Here is a 20,509-nt window from a genome sequence, read left to right as displayed (position 1 = left end):
GGAGCTGACCGGGGAGCAGCGATCACTGCTCGGGGACTGGCTGGGCATCAGTCAGCGGGTGTTGAGCAGTTGCATCACTTGTTTTTTTCCTGGGTTTTGTTCCTCTCTTGCTCTCTTGTTGTTTTCATTTTCATTGCAACTTCTTCTTCTTCTTCTTCTTCTTCTTCTTCTTCTTATCATTATTATTATTATTACTATTATTATTATTATTATTATTATTATTATTATATTTTTTCCATTATTAAACTGTTCTTACCTCAAGCCATGAGTTTTCTTACTTGTGCTTTTCCGATTCTCTCTCCCATCCCACCGGAGGGGAGGGTGAGCGAGTGGCTGCGTGGGGATTAGTTACCGACTGAAGCTAAACCATGAGAAGGGCTTAGCCCTGTGAGAGGGTCCCTGGGGGAGCTGTGGATGAGACAGAGGGTGGCTGTACCCGTAGGTGCTATGCCTCAGTGCTTTGCTGTGCCACCATCTCAGTCCCCATCTACAGCTGCCTGCAGGGCCAGGTAAGTCTCCTCTAGACTTGTTTACCTGCCAGGAGATTTCCATTAATTACCCACATGTTTCTCCATCCTGCAGGAAACCCCTTGGCCGCACTAACTTGAAGCTCTCAGTGCACGGTGGGTTTGGCACATCCTATGTCCTTGTGCCATCTAGCACATCTCAGCATCCTCTGCCTGGCCTGTAGGATGGGTTATTCCTCTTCTCTGAACCTTGGCTGTTGATACAAGGGCTGGCAGAGCACAAAGGGAGCCAGCCCCAGGCTGCACACTTGCATCTGGGTGTGCATCAGGGCCAGTCCCCGCTGCAGGAGCATCCCAATTTTAAAGGTGGAGAAGGTTCTGATGCTGCCCAAACTATCAGCTGTGGATTTTATCTCAAACCGGTTTGTTTTGTCTTTGCATGGATGTCTCAAGGGTCTGAAAGAGTAGGAGGGAAGGAGTTTAAGAGCCAACCGAAGCCTTTGCATCTGGACCCTCATTTCCACAGTGCTTTAAATTAAAATGCTCTTGTTCTTGTCTCTGGTATGGGGTGGGAAATGGGTGAGAGAGGGCAACGCGTTCACAGGCGCTGCAGGGGAGGTGTTCAGCTGGGTGAGCTGGCTGCAGCCCGGTCCTGTCTGGTCTGCACGCTCCGTATCTCTGAGATAATCAAAGGACCGTTCCTTGCTCTCGCCCTGGGGAAGGAAAAAAAAGCTGAATGTACTTGTCAGCTGTCAGGAAGGACCAAAAAGGGCAAGTTTTAGCTATTTCCCTCTTCCTGCTGCCCCTCTGGTGTGAGAGGGGAGTGAGTGGGGCAAAGCAGGGAAGCCCCATGGAGCGGAGGCCTGAAAGCCGCTCCCTCGACAGGGAAAACATACGGAGCACGGGCTGCAAAATGGGAACTGGAGGAAGCAGTGAGCACCTTACAGGGAGCAAATCCTTCCCTTTGCAAAGAAGCAGCCAAAATACAATGAAAGCCACACAACCTGGATAAAAGCTTTTCTCCATCTCAAGCATGTTCTTCTCTCAGCATCCATTTTTAATATATTTCTCTCTTTTTTTTTTCTTTAAGTGCAGCACTGGTGAGCATTGCCAGGGCACTCAGTTCCTTCCCTCGGCAGCAGAACACGTGCTCAGCTTCAGAAATGCAGAGTTTTTCCCTAGAGTGAGACATATTTTCATTTACCTGATCACTTATGAGCAAAATAAATTAGAAGGAAGGGTTTAGTAACGTTGTGCCTAGCTTGTTCTCTAACAGTATAAAGCTGTTCCTTCCAGAGCCATTTCCAGTTCAGCTTGACTTGATCATAGGGCATTCTTCTGGTTTTGTTTTCATATATGTGAAAATATTGTCCCATTGGTCCTGCTGCCCTACCCTCCTTTTTGTTTACACTCATCAACATGATGTCTTACACATATATATGAAATATATATACATATATGCTTCTTTCACATCTACTTGCTGTCTAAAAATTCACGAAAGCTGTTGAAAGATTTTATAAAAGAGCACAATGAAAATACCCTGCTGTTACTCTTAATATTCTGATGATTAATAAATAATAAAAAAACATTCAAGTAATATTTTATCTGAGGCTCTCAGAACACAGGACATGGGAGTATATATAACCTGTGATGCTCATGGCTGCTCCCATCCTTGGAGGTATTTCCAAAGGCTTGGCAAAGCCATAGAAAACAAGAGGCTTCTCACTTATTGACTGTATTTCGTGGGCATTTGGTTGGTGATGTGGCCGGCAGCATTTTATTGACATTGGAGATGGCTGCAGAGCGAGACCCAAGGCTTCGAGGCTCTCTGCTGGCGCTGATACTGGTTTCACAGGAGACACTTTGCACACAGACAGAGGGATGGTAACACTTTGCAAAGCCCTTGGTGTGAAGATGGTATTCTTTCCATTCAGTGGATGCACAGCATACTCCCATAGGGTAATAGAGGGCTTGAAGACTTGGAGGCTGTTTTGGGGGCAATGAACTTGTCTCTTTTATAGACACTTGTCTCTTTTATGAGAGCAGCCCAAAAGATGGAAAGGTGCTACCATCCACTGGGATGACTCTGAATCCAGCTCCTACTGGTGCTTTCACCGTCCAGCTCTCAGGGCATCTTGGTCATGAAGACCATGAAGATATTGCACATGCTGTGCCCTGCTCACCACTTCAGAGCCTGACCCTGCAGCTGGGTCTGGGGCAGCCAGGCTGGGCTGTGCTTGCTCAGGGTATGTATTAATTGCTTTTAATATTTTCCTTTTTGATCTTGTTTTCCTGCATCACAGGAATGAAAAAGAAGATTTGGAAATTCTCACTGCCAGGTCATGGGCTGTTTTCCGTCTGCCCTCGCCTTATCTCATGGCCTTCAGGCTCGGTTTCTTGGCTCAAGAGCCAGCATCTGGTGCTCTATCAAGGCGCTGCACCGAGCAAGTCCGCTGCCGTCGCCCTATCTCCAGCAACATGCCTACACGGCTCCCGCTGGGTGCTATCTCCGTTCCCCACCTGCTGGGTGCCATGTGTCCCCCCCGGACCGCATGCCTCCAGGAGATGCTTTGCATAGCACAGCAGCAAGATCTTGGGGGAGATTCATGCAGGTGGGTAACAAACTTATCATGACTGATGCCGTGTTTCAGTGCTGGGTGCTTCTATATTCTTAAATATAGAAATGGCCCCCAATGGCCCATCTAGCCGTGCACCTCTCTTCATGGAAGTCCACCCTTGGAAGGGCGTAAGGACAAGTGATATTTCCTGGACCTCCAACATTTTTTTGTGACTCAGACTCCCTGAGTCAGAGGTGTCCTTGTGTTTAATAGTCTTCAGTAGATTTTTCTCCCATGAATTTGTTTAGTTATTTTTGAAGCTGAGTAAATTTTAAGCATTTGCAACATCCTGTGGCAAACAGCCGCCCAATCGAATGACCTGTTTGGGTGCAGAATCATTTCCTTTAGTTTGTTTTGATCCTGCCACCTGCTAGTTTTTTTGATGCCCTCATCCTCACGTGGAGAAGATGATGAGTGGTCCTTTTCTATCCAACCACACTCTGCCCCTTGCAATTTTACAGGCTCTACCATAACCTTTCTCGTGCATGTCTTTTGGGGACAGAAGAGTCCCAGCCTGAACAGCTGTTCCTCCTATGGACACAAAGACCTTATGGTCTTATGACCATCTGAAAATTATTTCCCTTTTCACAGAATCACAGAATCCTATCAGTTGGAAAAGACCTTTAAGATCATCGAGTCCAACTGTAAACCTAACACTACCAAGACCACCACTATACCATGTCCCTAAGCACCTCATCCAAACGTCTTTTAAATACCTCCAGGGATGGCGACTCAACCGCTTCCCTGGGCAGCCTGTTCCAATGCTTGACAACCCTTTCAGTGAAGTAAAATTTCCTAATATCCAATCTAAACCTCCCCGGGTGCAACTTGAGGCCATTTCCTCTCGTTCTATCACTTGTTACTTGGGAGAAGAGACCGACCCCCACCTTGCTACAACCTCCCTTCAGGTAGTTGTAGAGAGCGATAAGGTCTCCCCTCAGCCTCCTTTTCTCCAGGCTAAACAACCCCAGTTCCCTCAGCTGCTCCTCATCAGACTTGTGCTCCAGACCCTTCACCAGCTTCGTTGCCCTTCTCTGGACACACTCCAGCCCCTCAATGTCTCTCTTGTAGTGGGGGGCCCAAAACTGAATACAGTATTCGAGGTGCAATTTTGTCTCCATCCCTTTCATAATAAGCACCATGAGTCTTGGCTGCACCCTCCCAGATTGTTTAAAAGACAAATCAAAGGAAAATGCCCCAAAGCGAGATGTCCAACATCTCCCAGGTGACTTCAAATTGTCCCATGCCCGTATTTTCTCCCCTGGGTGCTGCTGCTGTCCTCACCCAGACTGCAAGACCTGCTGCCCAAGGGATCCGTCACTTTGTGTTTCCTCCTACACTAGGCACAGGGGAGGCAAAGGAAACCCCAAATGACAGCATAGTCATTCATCTCCAGCATAAAACTTGGGTGCAGTAACCAGCCTGTTTCAGGACAGAGGCTCATCACCCGGGGAGCAAGGAAGACTTCTGCGCATGACTTGGTAAGCCACAGCAGGGCAGGATGGGATATCCAAGCGAGAGCATCCAGCTGGGAGTTTCAAGCATGCCTGTCACCCCTGGGTCTGGGCATTTGGATTTTTTGATCCACCTGAATGTTAGCACAAAGCCCTCAGCTCCCTGTGCAGCCTTCAGGAGGCAGCTGGCCTCACCCCGTGTTCCCCTGACTCATCTCAAGGCATGTCTCTCCCCGGTGTCTAAGCAAGGGCAGGTAACTCCTACCCTTTGAGGTCAAACCAGGCTAAAGAGCAGCAAAGCAGATTTGCCCAGATTCCCCAAAGCTGGTGCCCAGTTTTTGTTTTGGTGGAAGGACCCTCGTGTAGACCTCAAAGGAGTCTTCCCTGATGGGGAAGCCATCTCTGACCTCAGCAGACAACAGCTCTGGCTCACAGAGCAGCCTTGCAGAGGCTGTAGGGGTAGGGGAAAAGGGGTTCACCCCAGCCCAAAGCCAGGGTGCTCCTCTCTGTCCTTGCAGCCCCAAAGCACCCCGTGAGGGGGTGAGGCCACACACTTGGGACTCATCCACACACTTGGAGAAGGAGGCCCAGCAGAACAGCCTCAACACCCAGAGGGTAAGGCTTTTGCAAGATGTTCCTGGAGCAGCACAGCTTTGAAGCTGGTTTCTGGTAGCACCCTCTTGTGTGGAGTCTCAGGTGGCTAGTAATGCAGTTCAGCATGCCCTGCTATCTTCCTCCCAGTGGAGGAAGACTTTGGTCTTTCTCCTCCTCCCAGCTGAGCTGCCTAATTCCACAAAACATCTCTGAAACACCTACATCTGGGGGTGAAGCTGTCCCCCATGGGTTAAAAACCACAAATGAGGAGGGATCTGGCAGAGAGACAGACAACACAATTGCATAATCTCTGTTTCCATGGGAAGCAAGAGCAAAATGGAGAACTGTGAGGGAGTTTCCCAAATACCCATGTCAGCTCTGACTCAGCTTTCCTGCAACCCCAGCAAACCCTGCCACTGCTCTGCCTCAGTTTCCCCATCGGGTGAACAAGGATGGACCACACCTGTCTTGAAGAGTCATTGGGATGGCGGGGCTGGGACAAAGAAAAAAAGGGCCAGAGCTGTTAAATCTGAGCCAGGTGTGCCTGAAGATTTCTATTAATCAAGTCATCATCATCATCATCATTATCATCACCTCCGCTGACATTTACCCAGCACCATGTGGGTTGGGTTTGGCTGAAAGGGAGAGAGGGAGGGCACTCACACTGCCAGGTGGTTTGGCACTCAGAGGTTTAAGCCATGAATAAATAAACACTGCATTTGCATGTTCCTGGCTCTCTCCACTACATCTAGTCTCAGGAGCTGCCCTGGAGATTGAGTTTTTATTTTTGGGGGGGAAAACAGAGTGCTATTCTGCTGCAGGGAGATTGCTGAGGGCTGTTTTGGTGGGACAGACAAGGTGAACCAAACATTACTGATAAAACATGGCACAACTGCAAGAGGAAAGGGGGCAGAGCTTTTCCCCTCCCTCAGTGTCTCCAATGTGATTTTTGGAGGCTGCAGGTTGTTTCTTACTATCAGAAAAAAGAGAAAAATATTTCTCCTCCTTGTTGCTATGTGTAAAGCCCACAGCAACAGCTGGGAAATCAGATAAATTTGTGCTCTCTAGCCTGTCGCAGAAAGCAAACAAAAGCAACCGGAAAATAAAAACAAGGGCACAAAACAATCTATGCAAAAAGCAAATAGGTGATTTAAAAGAGGGCAAAACACTGCTAGCGTGTTACAAAGCATACTAACTTCCCATTAGTTCTCTTCATGTAATTTGGGTCGCCACAGTGTTGAGATAAAGCTGTCAGAGCCACTGACTTTGGACAGTCAAAATCAGTCTCTCCCTCTCTGCCCCTGACCTATATGTATGGATTGGTTTTGAATTTTTGACCTCTTTGAATTTTTGACCTTTTAGGCTTTTTTTTTTGCCTAAGGCAGAGCATATAACACACCCTCCCAGTGTATGACCCACTGAGGAGGGTTGTCATACCATCCCATGAACTTCGGCTTTACCCTCGTAAAGCTCCAGAGCCACCTCTGCTGCTGGTGGGGGGATGCAAAGTATCTGCTCCATTCCCATGCAGACAGGTGAGGCTTAATGAACCAAGTGAGACTTAACGAACCATCATCCACCCAAGCAACGAGTGATGATTGAGGCTCATTTTAATCAACGTGGCATTGCCTGGGTGGTCCCTGAGCACTGGGAGGGACCTTGGTATCCCTCTGACCCCATCCCATGGGCAAGGAGCTGGCAGTGTCTGAGCCAGGAGCTGGGGTCCAGCTCTCTCAGGACTTTTTTTTCTTTTGGTAGCTGCCAGGAATGTGCTGGGTGCCTGCCTCAAGCTGGCAGTGAAGTCCTTGGGATTTTGTTTAAAGCTTCAATGGCTAGAAATATCTACTTTACCCTATTTCTTTGCCTTGATGAGGTCCCCTACTTTTTGGCCATCATGAAGATTGCTCATTAGCTACGCATTTCTGTGATATGGCCATACTTGGGATGGACAGTCAAACATTACAGGAGTGCTTTCTGTGTCATTACTCTGTGTACCAGATTATTTTTGTCTGGGAGTTACAAATTACTCTATCATGTGTTAATACTTGAGAATTTGAAGCACTTGAAAGTACTTCAGAAATGAAAGGGAGGAACTATTTAATCCTACAATGAAATGGAGATCCTGCTGGGGTGGGACAGAACCCCCTCTCCCCAGGAGAAGCAAGAAACCCCATCAAATCTGGGTAGAGCTGCTGGGAGGGATTGGCTGGGCAATGGCTTTCCTCGTATGGCTGGACTGTGGGTTTCTGCCTTGCTCCAGGCACTATTGCTGAGATTGGGTTTTGGGGGGCTTGGAAAAAAATGGTCATGGCTGTGAGGTGGCCAAGGTGGGTTAGAGATGGATGCAAAGTTCTGGTGGGGAGAGCCCCAGGCAGGAGCTGACTTTGCCTATGGGGAAGCGTGAGACATCCGTGGGTGGTGCCGAGCCCAGGGACATGCCGAGGTTTTAGCTCGAGGTTTAGCTTCCCCACAGCCACCGTAGGACCTGAGCATTTCCGCAGCAGCAGCATTTGTGGGAAGGCCCCAGGGTGGGACGAGGCAGTGTGGAGGGAGGGTGGACACAGCAGGAGCCGGGGTCAACGTGATGGCTAAACCTGCTCAGCAGCCCCATCCGACCGCAGCCCCTTCCCACCAGCTGCATGCCATGCCAGCGGCACTCCCGGGGTGGGAGCAGAGGGACCGAGGATGTGTGCACACGTGAGTGTGCGTGCGGGTGTGCACTTGTGCACAGCGGTTTGAGCCACGCGGTTGGGGGCGCCAGCGCCGCGGTGGGCCGAGGTTTGGAGGTGCTCGGGTTTTTGAAAGATGCTCCTAGGAAAGGCAGTATCGAGCAGCCCTGCGCCCCCCTACGCTCCAGCTCAGCTGGTTCAAAGGTTCAAGCCTGCGGGCAGGAGGTTGCTGGGCTGGGATCTAGCACCCTGTTTGTAAACGGCCTCAGCAGGCTGAAGGCACTTGGGTACCCTCAAAAATAGTGGGAACCATGTCTGCAAATCACCAGCAGGCTTTTTGTTTTGCCATGGTGGGGAGCAGCAACCCCCTTTTTCTTCTGCACCAGTGGGGATTGCTGGTGTCCCAAAAAGGGGGAACCCTTTTTGGGACACCAGCAATCCCCGCTGGTGGTTCAACACCGCTCTTGGCCCTCCTTGCGTCCCAGGGGAAAGGACAGCCCTGCTCCACCAGCATGAGTGAACCAAGTGAGGAACAGATGGAAACAGAAGTAACCTAACGGGGAGGGGAAAAAACTCAGCCCCAGCCTGTTGGTCCCACCGGTGTTGTCATGTCATGGGAGATATTTCGAGTACCAACTGTCACACCAGCTCAGCCCAGTGTGGGGCGGCAGACTATATGCCCATGCGTGACTTCCATTTGTGTGGAATGAAGGGATGGGTTGTGGTTTTTGCCCTGGGGTTGGTGGTCATGGACCTTCTGGGATTTGGGGTTGACTGTGTAGGACACGGTGTCAGGTATTTGGGTGGCTTGGCTGTCTGTGTGACAATAGTCAGGGGCTGTGTGTCGTGGCTTCTTTAGCGTGATGTAGATGTGTTAAAGGAAGTATGCATGTTATTTTGGGGAGTTTTGCCATTTGTAAGATGCCACTGTTGAATTTTGGTGGTGGTGTCTGGATAGCTGGTGTTGATGTGGGATTTCCCCAGGGATGCATTGATGCTGGCTTGCCATCCATCTGTGCCTCTTAGGAAAGCAGGAGCTCCGGGATGTCATGCTGAGAAGATGCTGGTACACAGAGTTTGAGGATGCTCACCCTCAGTCAGAACCTGCCTGGGAATGGCTTCACCTGGGCTGGGAAACCCCAGATTACTGGGGATGGAGTCAGGGGAAGGATTCCTCCGATTCCCCAGGGGTTTCCAGGCAGCGGGGATGAAGCGTGGCTGGAAGTGGGAGCCTGGCAGCGGGTGGGTGGCTGGGGCCACGCTGCAGCTCTTTGGGCAAGGTGGTATGGTGGGAGGTGCATGACACCTGTGAGGGCAGGCACAGGGAGTGGAATGCTGTAAAATATTTTTTTATTATTAGTATTAGCATTGTAGGATGGGGAATAATTAATGACTCACTAGGTGCTGAAATACTTTATTAAATAACCTGTTCTGGGAAAGGCGTCACTGGCCCTGCTCCCTGCTGCAGGGCTGGCCGGGCTGCCTGGCTGCCCCAGGGTGCCACGACCAGGAGTCAACCTGCCCTGGTCCCCCTGGCCCCCTTAAACTCCCCCCAGTGCCCCCAGGTCCCCAGGGCTCCCTGGCTCCAGCAGAGCTGGCAGCTTCTTGCTGTGGCTCTGTGTGCACGAGTGCACGTGTCTGTAGGTGTGTGTATGTAGGTTCGTGTGAATGTGCATGTGTGTGTGTGTACGTGTGTTTTTGGGGTGCATATGCATGTATGTGTATAAGTGTATTTCAGTGTGCGTATGTGTGTATGTGCGTGTGTATGTGTGTGTATAAGTGCTCGCATATGTATGTGTGTGCATATGTGTGTGTGTGTGCATATGTATGCATAGGGGTGTGTAGAGTGTGTGTGTGTGTATCTGTGTGTGCATGTGTGTGTATATGGATGTGTTAGTATATATATGCATATTTATATGTGTGTATGTGTGTATCTACGTGTGTGCGTGTTTATGTGTGCAACATGTGTGGGCATGCCTGTGTGTGCATGTGTGTCTAGAGGTATAGGTGTGCGGTGGGGTGTATACATACGTGTGTGTGCGTGCATGTGTGTGTGCAGTTGTATGTGTATATATGTAGGTGTTTGTGTGTGCATATATGCATGTATGCACATGTATCTGTGTGTGTATGTGTGTGCACATGTCCCATCCTGGAGGCTATGGGGTGAGTGCTTTCGCCTGGAAGCGGGGGGATGCAGGGTGCTGGAGGGTGGCAGGAGGCCGGGGCGGCTCCAGCCACTGCCCTGTTATCCAGCACCCCTGAGGCCAGATCCTGAGCCCCTTTCTGCCACCCCGGCCGGGTGTTGCACCCTGTCCCGGGGACAGCAGGGGCTAAGGGAGGATGCTGAGGAGTTTGCACGATGGGGTGCCCCAGCGACCTGCCCTGGACCTGCCGTTTATTCCCCAAGTGACCGAGTCCCTCCTCCCCTGTTGCTCTCAAGCAGCGCAGGGACATGACCTTGGGCCAGGGATGACCAAACTGGTTTTCCCAGCCTTCCTAAAAATCCTACACAGGGCTGTAATTACCCTCGCCTTAAATCAGAGGGGAGCTTGACACCACAGCTATGCCCACAGCACCCAGAGGTGTTGGGCAGTGCATCATGACTCAGGGAGCAGGGTAGCACAGTGGGGATGGGGCGTGATGAACCGGGAATGGGGGAGAGGAGCGGAGCTGGAGCGTGGGGGTCCTGGCCCCTGCCAGGGGCAGGAGGGAAGGGGGAGGAACAGGAGGTCCTCCAGCCAAGGAGCTGTTTCTTTTGGGAACATGGAGGATAAATTCCTGAGTTAGGAGCTGATGCTGTAATTCGTACTCAGCAGTCACTTGGGCTTTGCACAAGAATTACTTGCAAAACTGGATGGGAGTTAAACATCTGCACTAACTGGAAGTCAATATTGGAGGTGACCTTGGGATGCAAGGGAGTGTGGGGGAACGTGTGCACAGGCGTGGATGGATGAAAAGGGTTCGTCTCCCCAGCTCAAGGGGCAGGGGTAAGCCTGTGGGACCCGACCCAGGCCGCTGAGATGGAGGAAGAAGCAATTTGGAGGTTACAATGGGCAAAAATCCTCTCCCGGGATGCTCTGGAGAGGGTTGGGGATGTTGCTGCTGGTGGCTGAGATTGAGAGAGGCTGTGATGCAGCAACTGGGCAGGAGCTGCAATGAGCAGTAACAGGGACCAGAAGCCTCATCTCATACCTATAGCCTTCAGCCTCATCCCCGCCGCAAGCGTTTGCATGCAGGAGGTGGTCCCCAAATACAACAACAATGGGTCAGCTTGGCTCTTGGGAGACTTTCCTTGGAAAGCAGGAGCCAAACGCCCCCCTGCAGGAGTCCCAGTCCCCTGGTTGACACAAGGCTGAGACCCTGCTTTCAGCAGGTTTTCTTGCATGGAAGTTGTTAAATACTGGGGACGTGAGGCTTGCGGGAACTCTTGGCAATGACACTGGTGACCATGCCCAGCTAGGCAGCAGGTCAGGCGACGCACGGGGTGATGTCAGCCTTTTTTGGGAACGGAAACAATGCCTGGCCCCAAGCAGGAGCTCGGCACTGGGATTTCCCAGGCAGAGATGCTGTGCTGTGGCAGCGTGCAGAAACAAGGTATCCTGGTGAAAGCTGGTCAGCCACAGGCACCAGTGGACACGACATTGCTCTGCTTTCCCTAGCAGAGGTAAGGGTGAGAGCCTGCCCTGCTCCGTCGCAAGCCAGATGCAGCAAAGACCTGCAGGGCAGAGAGAAAATCAGCTGCAAACATCTTCTGAACATCCAGCTTGTTTGTTTTCCCTGGAACACCCAACCTGCTTATTTCTCCCTAAACCTGCTTGTTTTTCCCCAAACCTGCTCGTGTTTCCTGCAAGCATAGCCTACAAGCAGAGTGGGCTAATTTGGCTTAGGGGTCCTGTGTTGGGGACAGAGCTCAGCCCAATTCACTGGGAAGTTCTCTGAATGCCTACATTTGCCTTTGGGATGGATATGTGATCTTCTACCCTCTGTCTTAACATGCCTACATACTTGCTCTTGAAGAGATCCTGCTTATAGTGTTCCCACAGTGCAGGAAAAAAACTTGAACTGAGGGTGGCTGGGGTTCAGGGAGAAGAATTTGGACCTGGCAAGGAGATGACACACTCCAGGCTGGGTTTGCTATCCCAGAGCAGAGTCCTTCTAAAGAAGGATGGTCCTACTGGAGTCACAACATCCCTGTTTCATGGCAGGGTGTGGAGAAGTGAATTAAACTGTCTACAGTTATGCAAAAGCCAGTCAAAGAGCTGGAAAGAGTACTAAAATTATCTGAGTCCCAAATCTGTGACCTGCTCAGGGACATGAGCAGGTGGGCTTTTAAATACCCTGACAACCCAAATCCAGTCAGATCTGGGGTTTGGAGATGCTTCTGTAAAGGCATATATATGTAAAGGCATATATAAAGGGGATATTTCTCCTGCTCCAGTAATCTGCGTGTAGGCTGCCACTGGCCCAGCCCTGCTCCCTGTGCCTGTTCCAGCCCCTGTGGGAGCTGGCCAAGCCGGGTCAGGCTGCCGCGGCTTTGCCTTGTGCTCTCTGCAGGTCACGTAGGGGATGTCCACCCTGATTAATCATGAAGTACCAGTGTCCGGCTCCACGGCATACAGGCAGCTCTGTGCTCACCCTACCCAGAATCAATCCGGCCGTGCCGCCTGCAGCCTGGGTGCTTTGATAAATAAAGCTCTTTTCTGGGTGCGGTAAATGGTTTTCTGTCTTCACTGTGTCTCAAAAACGTCAAGTAACTCCAGGTTGTTTGAAAAAGCTCCTCTCAGAAGGCACACTCAGCTTTACTGCTGAGACACCCGAGGCTCAAAACTGGAGAGGGATGATTTTCCAGACCTGGTTCAGCTTTTTGCCAGAATCGTGTGTGTTGTGCAAACTGCAGCTTATTTTACTATGCTTTTGTTTACAGCTGACAGCTCACGACCTTGGCATCAGCTGCTCTGAGCCCAGCTGATGCGCTGGTTACTCACCTAACCCCAAACAGCCCCAAATTTTCTCCGTGTCTAGAGTACGAAGTCACACCAGACTGAAAACTAGAGTCTGGTATGTTTATTAAAGCCCAATATACTTAATCTCCCCCTCCCCAATTATTTTAAGGTTCCTTTTGAACACAATGTGAAAAATGTGGCACTGCTTAAATCTTGGTCCCCAAGAGGCACCACAGGTAGGCCCTGGCCAGTGAGGTGATGCCAGTCCCGGGCCGGGTTCGTCCCGTGGGGCGAGCTGGCTTGTGGCACCCATGCATGGCCAGCCTGAACGTGAAACCACACTGGGCTGCCCCGAGAACTGCGTTTTGAGGAGCAGCTCTGGGCTCCATCCCAGCCAAGGGAGGGGGTCGGGAGGGCCAAGCCGAGGGTCTGCGGGGCCTGGGGCAGGCGGGGACACCTCAGCGGGGCGACCCTGGGGCCGTGCCCCGTGATGGGCCCGAGAGGCAGCGACCCCCGCCCCGAGGAGAGCCCCTCGCCACAGCCGTGCGGGGCGGGAGCCGCGCTGCTGTCAAACACCCGCAACCGCTGCAAAACGCTCCGCTCCCAGCACGACCTGCCGCAAAGCGAGGAACCCCTCCCCACCGCCACCACTCAAGCGCGCGCGGCTCCGTGGGCGGCTCCGTGGGCGGCTCCGTGGGCGGGGCGGGAAGGCGGGGCGAGCCGGCGCTGGTACGCGCGGCCAATGGGGAGCGGCGCTCCGCCCCTAGCAGGGTGTGTGGCTCTACACGTGATGATAGGGCCCACGTGCACGTGTGCGGCGGTGGCTGCCATGGCGGTGAGGCGGCGGCGGCGGCGGCGGCGGCGGCGGCGGGGGCTCGGGGGGGGGTGATCGGCGCCCCGAGGGCCCCTGCGGCGGGGCGCGCGGGACTCCGGGGCGAGCCGCGCTGTGTTCTCCTCGCAGGGCTCTCCGGAGACGGCGGAGGCGGCGGCGCAGGGCCGGGAGCCCCCCGCCGGGGGCGCGGCGCGGAGCGGGAAGAGGCCCGCCCCGGCCGGGGCCGGAGCCCTGCAGCCGGCGAAGCTGAGCCGGGCCGAGCTCTACAAGCCGCCGACCAGCGAGGAGCTGAGCCAGCTGAAGGAGACGGAGGACCTCTTCCACTCCAGCCTGCTCCGCCTGCAGGTCAGCCGGGAGGCCCGCCGGCCCGCGGAGCCGCCGTTGGCCGCGCCCTGCCCCTCCGAGGGCCGAGCTGGGGGGGGAGGCCGGGGAGCAGCGCGATCCCGGATCCGGAGCTTTCCGAGAACCGCTTGGGGAAGAGACCCCGAGCCTCTGGCAGGCCCCTGAGCCCCCCTGACTCGGTAGGTCCGGGCAGCGGCTGCTCCTCTGCAGGAGCTGGGCACGGGGCAGGGACAGAAGGCACAGGCTTTACAAGGCACCCAGCGTATTACTGATATTTCCACCGTAATTCTTATTATCATCCCGTGCCAGGCTCTGTGCCTCTTTTACACCGTTAAAACTGAACCCTTCCCGCACATAACTGTAGTATGGTGGAAGCGCAACCACTGCATCCCTCGCTGCCATGATTTACTGCTTATTGGGATGAGGAAGTAACATCAGCAGGTGCACCCGGTTCCTGTCTGTGACCACCTTCTGGGTGGGACAGGAGGGTTGGTTTATGTCCTGGGAGCAAACTGTCTGTGTTAGGGGCAGGTCAGGCTCGTGACTAGATGGCTCCTTGTGGTTGTAACATTGGTGATTTTATGAGGAGTGGCTTTGGTGTTCTGAAGATGCTGGTTGTGGTGGCAGGATCTCTAGGGTCTGCAAGGTCATTTCCTGGAGCTGATGCTCTGTCATACAAAAAACGTTTTAGAGAGCAAAGCCTACATGAATCATGCCAGTTTTCTGGTGGCTGGACCTCATACAGAAGCTGGTGGGATGGAGTTGCTTTCCATCCAGCACTTCACAGGAGATGGCAGGAGCTGCGTTATCTTTCTGTCCATGGGCTGACCGGACTCCCGGCTCCGGGCAGGGTTTGTGGAGAGGCTCAGGTGGTGTTCTCCAGCTCACCTGCTGCCCTTTTCACCAGGCTCATGGTTAGTGCTGGAGGACACAGTAAAGCACAGGAGCGATTCCAGTGTTGCAGCTGCCTTTTGTGGTCCTCTTTCGCCCTACAGATCGAAGAGCTTCTGAAGGAGGTGACATTGAAGGAGATGAAGAAGATTGATGCATTCCTCCATGAAATTAACAGCCTGCTGAGTGCCATCCCAGAGACCCTAGAAGCTGAAGTATGTCCCAGAGGGATGGAGGAGGTGGCAAGGCCCCTGTATGGAGCAGGCTCTGCTGTTGCTGTACAGGCAGAGGTCCCTGTGGAGCATCTCCCTTAAGGACTGAAAAAATATCACCTTACTTTATGTTGGAGAGGAGAGAGGGACACTCCATCTTTAAGCCCTGGGTGCAGGCACCTGCAGTTGTGTGGGGAGAGGGTTCCTGGTCTCTGCACGTCTGCTGTTGGTGATGCTTAGAGCGTTTCACATGTCCTGTCTGTTCCCAGCTCATCGACCAGGCCTGGCTCCCCAAGGGTGTGAAGGTCCCGTTCCTGCAGGTGCTGTTCAGCGTGAAGGGGAGGTTCCGCTTCCTGCCCCTAGCCGAGCTGAAGGTGGTGGGCAGCTACCTGCTGGGCACCTGCATTAAGCCAGAGATCAACGTGGATGTGGCAGTGACCATGCCGTAGGTGAGTCTGGGCATGCCTGCTCCCTGGGGCCTGGCTGAGCTCCATCCCCTCCTGTCCCTCGCGGCCCCTGCCCTGTCCTCTCCATTCCTGAGTGAGGTTGCTGCATCTGGATGTGGTGTGGTGACTCCCACGAGGAGCTGGGGAGTGCAGTCTCACTGCTCACTCAATCAGAGCTTTCAGCTGCTTTGATTTTAGTTCCTCATGAGGATCTCCCTTCTCTCTGCCTGGGCTGAACCTCTTTCACATTGCCAGGGAGAGAGATGCTGTCCAGCTTTGTACCCCATTGCACTTCTGCCCCAGCTCCCAAGCCTGTGTTACAGGGAGGGTGATATTTGTAGGCTGTTACCCCTCTAGAGCTCCCTCCCCTTGCTGCCCAGACTTGCTCTAACAGGGTTTGAGATGAAGTGATGCCCTGTTTGCCTGTATGGCTCTGCTCTGTCTCCTGTGATCCTAGAGCCTGGTGAGCCAGCAGCAAGGTAGTGCTCCTGACCGACTTGGAGCTCCTTGGGGCTGTAGCCACATGCCTGAGATAGGGCTGCCTGTGGGGCCCGAGGGAGCGGTGGGTGGTGTAGTGCTTCGGGCTGAACTGGGCTCTGCAGGCAGGTGAGGTGGGATTGCCCCATCCCTCTCTTCCCAGGAAATCTTCCAGGACAAAGATAACCTGAACCAGCGCTACCACCGGAAGAGAGCTCTGTACCTGGCCCACATCGCCCAGCACTTCTCCAAGGAGAAGCTCTTCGGCAGTGTGAAGTTTGCCTACATGAACAGCAACCATCTCAAGCCCATCCTGCTCCTGAGGCCTCAAGGTAGCACTTGAGCCTTGCTCTGGTGGGGGCTGTGAGTGCATACTGGTGTCAGGTGGAGGGTGGTGGTGGTGGTTTCATACCATGTAACAGGCCCTTTGGAGAGGGGTCAGTCTGGGGTTGTCGTCACAATTGGTGATAAATTTTGGAGCTTTGATGCTCCCAATTGTCCTCTCCCTCCACACAGAGCCTAGTCCTCAAGGTCTCTTCCCCTCCCAATCCCTCTCTGCAGCTTGGCTGGCCTCCCCAGCCTTGGCCTTGCTGGCTGGCCCACCCTGTAGGTACTTCAGGGAGTAAAGCAGACCCTACAAAAACATGTCTATGTCTATCACTGTCCTTCCTCCCTGCTCTCCCCACCCCTGCTCCCTGCCATCCTCTTGCCTTCCCCAGGCAGCTGTGCGGAGTCTGGCTCTTCTCTGAGATGATGTGGGATGCATGGGCTGATGGGTGCTGCTTGTTTCTGCAGACCCCAGGCGATAGTGGGTGTGGGTCTGGGACAGGCAGTGGCATGGCAAGGCCAGGGCAGGCAGGAGAGTGCTAGGGTACCAGATTGGCCAGTGGGGATGAAGATGGGACTTGGACATGAGCAATGTGACCTCAGGGTTATTGTTGGCTCTGGGATGTGGTCATTCTGCTCTGAGATGATTTCCACTGCTGCTGAGCGTTGCTGGGAAGGAGCTTTTTCCTTTCCCCAAGCTGGGGGAAGCTTTCCCCCAGGCTTTCTCAGGTTATTCTCTGGGTCTCTGATATCTCTTGCTCCTGCACATCTACGCCCTGGTGCTTACAGGCAAGGATGAGAAGATGGTCACTGTCCGACTCCATGCCTGTCCTGCCCCCGGTCTCTTCAAACCCAGCCACTTCTATCCCAGCAAGAACAATGTCCGGACAGCCTGGTTCTTGGAGCAGAGCACCCCCAAAGAAGGTAGGGCCTGGGGCTGGGAGAACATGAGGCTGCTCGGTTCAGCCAGAGACTGCACCCAGCACTGGGAGGTGGGTTTGCTGCAGCCCTTTTCTATGAACAGGTTTGTGGTTGGGTCCAATGTGCTGTTGTCTCCCCACACAGGAGTTACTGAGCCCCCAACACCACACTACAACAACTCCATCCTCTGCGACACGGTGCTGCTGTCCCACCTGCACTTCTTGTCTAGCGCAGCCACTGACTTCCCGGGCATGAAGGATGGCCTGGCCCTTCTCAAAGTTTGGCTGAACCAGCGGCAGCTCAGCAAGGTATGTCCTGTGCCAGGGGACAGGGCAGGCTCTGCTTGCCTGGCTAACCTGCCTTTGGTCTGCTTTCCCTTCCTAGGGGTGGAAAGGTGGTGGTTTGGTCCTGGTTGGTGGTGTGGTGGGCTTGTGACTCTGATTTGAGCTGTGTTAGGTTTCAAGGAGCTCCATCATACCCTGTGGGTTGCAATGAGTCTGTGTGTACCGGACAATCGTGCTTCTCTGAGATCCCTGGAATGATGTATTGGGTTTTTGGGTTTGTGGTTGGTTTTTTTTTGGGAATTCATCCCATTTCCCAAAGAACTTTGAGGTGGTGCTTTCCTGCAAGGGGATCCATATCTGCTTGTTGTACAGGGTTTTGCCTCAATGTCTTCCTGGCGGGGTTGGGGCTGCCCTGCTGGTGGTGACAGAGGCCAGAAGTAGTCATGTGGGGTGGGCTCTGGGGCTTGTGGTGCCTCGTTGAGCTCTTGCTGACTCAGCTCTCTCTTTTCACAGGGCTTGGGGTGCTTCAGTGGCTTCTTGGTCTCCATGCTGGTTGCCTACCTGCTGATGAAATGCAAGATCGTCAAGATGATGAGTGGGTACCAGGTGCTGAGGAGCACCCTGCAGTTCCTGGGTGAGTTTCCAGGGAAAGGCTGGTGTGAGCAGAGTCTCTACAAAGCCTGAACGTGGTGGGGAGAAGGGGCAATTGTGGCTTTTCTCCCTCTGATCCTGAGACCCTGTGGGTGAGATGGACAGATGGGGATCAGGCAGCAGAGCAGGGCTGGATGGAGCAGCTTGCAGAGGGTTGGGTAGTGGTGGAGGCCAGCATAGTATTGTAGCACTGTTTATATTGTCAGACCACAGTGGTATTGGCACATAGCTGTACCACCCTCATCAGTGGGGGAGATGTGGATGTTGGTGTGATGTTGTTCCTTCCTGTCTGCCCACAGCCACCACTGACCTGAGCGTGACGGGGATCAGTCTAGTGAAAGATGTGGATGCCTCCCTGGTAAGCAACCCTCCAGCGCTGCCCAGACAGGGATGTACCTGTTGCAGGGACGACGGATGGCAATGAGGTGGTGGTGCCCTGGTGTCTGTGCTGTGGCACTAAGGACTGTGTTTGCTCTTCCAGCCTGTCCTGGATGACTTCCACCAGGCGTTTGAAGTGGTCTTTGTGGATCCCTCTGGGCTGGTGAACCTCTGCGCTGATATGACTGCCAGCAAATACCACCAGGTACCGGGCAGGTTGTGATGGCATCCTAAAGTGCTGTCTTAGGAGCAAGTTGAGGCAGGCAGAGGATGGTTAGACATCTTGGAGGAGGATGTTGGATGTGGGGACGGGGTTCAGTGTTACTTTTTAAGCTTTTAACATCCATCTCCAGCCCTGAAGCTTAGAAGTGAATTTTGACTTTGATGTAGTGCTGCCTTACCTGTCTTGCTTGAATGATGGAGGAAGGTTGTTTTCCTCTTTGTGGGCACCTTTGGGTGAAGCCAAGCAGCTATTTAGCAGAAATAACTGTTTGGGGGCAGAAAAAAGCCCACTTTGAAGGCAGGGACATCAAGGAGGGACTGTCTGGCCAGCAGCAACAGCTGTTGACGACTTGGCTTCACGCTGACGACAGAGGCCGTGGGGGAGCAGAGTCTGCTGGTGACCATGGAGTTGGGGTGGCTGTGGTTGATGGGGGAGCATTGGTGACCACTGCTAGAGGGATTTGCTTTCCTTCTCCCCTCCCATTCATGCTCTTGCTCTGTCTTGTCCTATTGCTCAGGTCCAGTTTGAAGCCAAGCGCTCCATGGAAATTTTGGATGATCGGATGGTGGATGGCTTTCAGGTGCTGCTCATGACCGCGAAGCCCATGCTCAGAGCCTTTGACCATGTCTTCCAGTGAGTCTTGCTGTGCTGGTGGGGTAATGCTGAGGAGCCTGTTCAGAGAGGAGTGGGCTGCTTATGGCTTTGGACTGAGGTGCATGCAGACCTGCCTGGTGGGAGGTGGCCCTAGCTCTGAGATAGATACTGGTGCCTCTTGCATTTGGCCATTCCACTTTTACTGTCTAAATAGCCTCCCAGGAGGAGCAGGGCAATGCTTTGGCCTTTGGGGATGATGACTGTCCCAAGGACCACCATCTTCTGTGGTGCATCCTGAGATGCCAGAGTGCAGTGTTTCTTCTTGTAGCCCCCATCCTGGGCCAGGACCCTCAGCTCCCCTCTTTATTCATCCTCCAGCATATTGCTCTCTCAGAAAGGATTTGGTGGCAGAGGTGGGTGACCAGCTTCTCTCCTTCTCCTGTAGCCTGAAGCATGTCTCCAAGCTGCAGGGTGCCTGCAAGAAGATGCAGCTGCTGAATGAGCTCATGGATCGGGGTGGGAACTACGTGGCCGCAGCCCTTCCCTTTGTTGTCTCGCTGCTGGCCCGTGGGCTGGCTGGGAGAGCACTGCTTGTGACTCACTCCTTGCCCCAGATACCTGAGGTAATGCAGCTTGGCAATGACACTGCATCCTTCATAGCACATGGGGTCTCGTGTGTCCCTCATGGCACTGCTGGGCACCGGGAGGGGATCTTTGCTCACTGGGGGAGGAGACAGGCCTGTCCTCTTTGTGGGGAATACAGGACCTGAGGCCCTGCACTGGGGCATGGGGTGCAGCTGGGAGGCTTGGGCTGGGCAGAATTCCTGGCTCAGCAATGGAACTGGGTGAAGACAACTGGTTTTCTCATCAGGGGAGACCTATTAGATGAGGCTTTCCCTGTCTGTGTTGTCTGGGCACCAAAGAGCATGTAGCAGGAGGTTCATCTAGCAGCCCTATATCCCAGCAGCTGCTGCTACAGCAACCTCATTTCTCCTTGTGTTTCATGTTCCCCATTTTCCTGCAGTGGCCAATTGATGCTGAGCCCCCGAAACACAAGGATGTTGGGCCCCTGACGTTTGGGCTCCTGTTTGTCCCTGAGTTTGCTGCCAGCACACTGGAGAAGGGACCGCAGGCCGATCGCCCTGAGGTATGGGGAGCCCTGCTTGTGCCAAGTGGGGTGGAGCAG

General features: G+C 53.4%; 1 protein-coding gene and 1 long non-coding RNA gene across 2 annotated transcripts in view; both read left to right on the top strand.

Annotated features, from left to right (window-relative positions):
* Positions 1–2,194: 2,194 nt before the first annotated feature.
* LOC140650898 (uncharacterized) lies at positions 2,195–12,504 on the top strand. Its single transcript, XR_012042192.1, has 3 exons — positions 2,195–3,079; positions 4,429–4,566; positions 12,357–12,504. It is a non-coding gene; the product is annotated as an uncharacterized lncRNA (long non-coding RNA).
* Positions 12,505–13,235: 731 nt separating this feature from the next.
* The window catches only part of NOL6 (nucleolar protein 6), a 35,639-nt gene continuing 28,365 nt past the window's right edge, over positions 13,236–20,509 (top strand). The window contains 13 exon segments of the mRNA XM_072859677.1: positions 13,236–13,368; positions 13,648–13,922; positions 14,915–15,025; positions 15,292–15,471; positions 16,109–16,277; positions 17,062–17,196; positions 17,338–17,501; positions 17,991–18,111; positions 18,428–18,486; positions 18,610–18,711; positions 19,247–19,362; positions 19,769–19,946; positions 20,348–20,470. Coding sequence (XP_072715778.1) covers positions 13,236–13,368; positions 13,648–13,922; positions 14,915–15,025; positions 15,292–15,471; positions 16,109–16,277; positions 17,062–17,196; positions 17,338–17,501; positions 17,991–18,111; positions 18,428–18,486; positions 18,610–18,711; positions 19,247–19,362; positions 19,769–19,946; positions 20,348–20,470 — 1,866 coding nt within the window.

Source organism: Ciconia boyciana, chromosome 4, assembly GCF_034638445.1.
Source record: "Ciconia boyciana chromosome 4, ASM3463844v1, whole genome shotgun sequence".
Lineage (NCBI taxonomy): Eukaryota > Metazoa > Chordata > Aves > Ciconiiformes > Ciconiidae > Ciconia > Ciconia boyciana.
The sequence above is the reverse complement of the archived record's forward strand: the minus strand, read 5'-3'. Positions and strand labels throughout refer to the sequence as shown.